Below are 2888 nucleotides of genomic sequence, written 5' to 3'. Positions count from 1 at the left end.
CGACAGTCGAATTTCAGTTTCGTTTCCGTAAGCCGTAAAGCATGGCAACATGGCAAGTTCTAAAAATAGATTGTGGCTCGCACAAGCAGCGCACACGGATATAGTAAAGGTACGCTGGTGAGTGTAGCGCGCGGGCGCGTTGCTAACACGATACCAATACAGTGTCTTCTGCACCGACGAAATGCCGTCGTTGGCCTCCTGTTTCTCACTCCAGTCAGAATATATCCTAGAGGGCGTAAGAGAACACCGAAAAATTCAAGTCCCGCCAACTCCCGTAAGGCTGGCAGTCTTTAACAGTATCTCGTCGGTGGCAGCACTATACCGGAGACAACTCAGAACCCGGGCGTGAGCACTCTCATATCCTCTCTGGTATAATGTATGGACCTTAGCACCGCCATCTACACACACACAACTCGAACGCATGGCCGTGCTTTCCTAACCTGTACGCTTACCCTTCAAACTAAATACATACAAGAGCGCGTTTTCGTGAATTTGAAATTATGACCGTGTACCACGATGAAGTAGAAATCGAAGACTTCGAGTACGACGAGGAAGAGGAGGTTTACTTTTATCCGTGTCCTTGCGGCGATCAGTTTCAAATATCAAAAGCAGAATTGGCCGCTGGCGAGGAAGAAGCGACATGCCCGTCTTGTTCCTTGGTTATTAAGGTAATCTACGACAAAGAAGCGTTCGCAGCTAACGAGGAGGAACTTACGAAGATCGAGGAGAAAGAACTCGTGGTGCAGGAAGTTTGAGGTAAACAAATTTATTCTTCGTATTAACGAAGACTTACTTCGGTTACTCGCACTCCATTTTTCACACAACTATTTACATGGAACTTTATATGACTGCAACATAAATCAATTTTTGCTTATGCTCGAGACGCTAAATTTCTATCCCCTTCTCCATCCAGATTGATGATTCGATTACCGCAGTAAACTACATTAAATAAGAATGGCTAACCGAGGGAGAGGCAGAGGCAAGCCGACCATGTCGATCAGCACGGACCAACTAGGCTTTTCGAAAGGAGAAGCTCTGCCGCCGCCGGTTCTACAGCCTCCACCCAAGTATCCTCCGCTGGAGCATAAAGCGTGGCCTCCCGTCATAAGCACGGAGATGAGTTACCTGCTAGAACTGAAGAGGGAGTTCGCGGAATACATGAGGGAATCGCCGAATAACGTTTTACCGTTGGTTGTTAAGAAAGACATCGAGAGGTACTCGGATAGGTATCAGGACTTGATAACGGATAAAACTAGCTACGAGATAAGGTACGACTGGAGTAGAATGCCAGCAGAATTGAAACCTCAGCCGAAGAAGCGTCAGAAGGGTCAGAGTTCGTCTACGTTGGCTCGGAAGAAGCAGAAGGCGGTGGATGTTGAAACGGTGCTGCAGGAATTAGAGAAGAAGGAGACCGCGCAGCCCAGCGACGCGGAAGAAGAGGAGAAAGAAGAAGAGGATACCGAGGAGAAGGACGACGAGCACGCCGAGGATGAGGAGGAGGATATCCAGCTCCAGTTGGACGAGGAGATGGACGAGGGAACAGACTACGTAAACAATTACTTCGACAATGGGGAGGGTTACGACGACGAAGACGACAACTTAGACGATGGACCTATTTATTAACATAGAATGTTTTTATAAGAATCAGAAATTCCTTTGGGTTCTCAATCACCGGACTAGGATACTTACAAAGCTGCTAGTTGAGCACTCCACGGCAATGTGTGTATACTCTTTCTACCTCTCTCTCTCACTCTCCCTCTCTCTCTCACTCTTCTCCAATGATTTCTTACCGAGCTCTCTCATGTGTACAGACAATAAATTATATATAACGTTAAACAATGGAGACACTACGTAGTATCCGCCCCCGAAAATGATCCATCGGTGAAACTGGCATCGAACGATGATGACGTGCGCGATCAATGAAGGATGATTCAACGAAATTAAGAGTCCAGGGTCACAGGAAGCGTCGGCGTGTTCTTTATTACGAGTATTTCAGTTTTCTAATATATGTATAATATATATATATATATATATATACACACACATATACATATAAATAAATAAACATATATTTATACATATATATGTATACATATATATTTATACATATAAATAAATGATCCTTCCTCTACGATGTAATCGGAGAGTAAAAACGTAACATCTGGACGAGAAAGGGGATGCGCAAAAGTACCATAGTGTCACGTAATGCTCACGATACGCTCGCCGTGGTGGTGGTGGTGGTGGATAGCTCCTTTCCTTGGCTGCTCCTTTTCTTCGTCTTTTTCTTCTTCTTCTTCGTCCTCTTCTGCTTCTTCTTTTTGCCCTTGCTGTGTCCCGTCGTCGTTCCGTAACTTTCCTTCCCGTTTACACGTAAGTTCGCGAACGTAAAGTTGCAATGCGTCGGTCGTGTATCGTTCACGGAGGGTGCGCAAGGGATTCTCGGCAAAGAGAAAAGTAAAAGGTTCGTCTCGCGAAAGAAGAAGTCGGTTCCCTGAAATTGCCAGCCGCCATGCCAGAGCCCAATTTGCCTAACCGATCTCGATTCTCCTTGGGCATCGACAAAGTTCTCCGCCGGTGAATCGAGCGAGCGATCCATCTAGGGGCTGCAAAACCGCTTTCTCCTCTTTCGGTATCTATCGCTTTAATTTTGCATTTTGAACTCGACCGGGGTGGTCCGACGCGTTCTCGGCAGTCCGCGGTTATGGCAAACGGTACGAGCTCGATACTTTCTGGTGTCCCGGCTGATCATCTCCACCAGAGGATCTATGCGATCGATGCGTCCGATGCGCACCTCTTTCGAATGAAACTTTAACGTTGCCGAAGAAATTTCATCGTTGTCGACTTCTTGGAAAAATGAAATTTATCGTAGGGATTACTCGACCGCGGAT

General features: G+C 46.3%; 1 protein-coding gene across 2 annotated transcripts; it reads left to right on the top strand.

Annotated features, from left to right (window-relative positions):
* The first annotated feature begins 383 nt into the window (after positions 1 to 383).
* LOC143209058 (diphthamide biosynthesis protein 3-like) lies at positions 384 to 1839 on the top strand. Of its 2 annotated transcripts, none has more exons than XM_076424250.1 (2): positions 384 to 756; positions 914 to 1054. In XM_076424250.1, exon 1 carries the CDS (start codon positions 501 to 503, stop codon positions 753 to 755), a length of 255 nt encoding a protein of 84 aa, XP_076280365.1. In that variant the 5' UTR covers positions 384 to 500; the 3' UTR covers position 756; positions 914 to 1054. The 2 variants fall into 2 exon arrangements, with proteins under 2 accessions (XP_076280365.1, XP_076280364.1); XM_076424249.1 differs by having other exon boundaries at positions 612 to 756; positions 914 to 1839.
* Positions 1840 to 2888: the final 1049 nt, after the last annotated feature.

This window comes from Lasioglossum baleicum, chromosome 5 (genome assembly GCF_051020765.1).
Source record: "Lasioglossum baleicum chromosome 5, iyLasBale1, whole genome shotgun sequence".
Taxonomy (NCBI): Eukaryota; Metazoa; Arthropoda; class Insecta; order Hymenoptera; family Halictidae; genus Lasioglossum; species Lasioglossum baleicum.
This window is presented reverse-complemented; position numbering and strand designations above follow the sequence as displayed.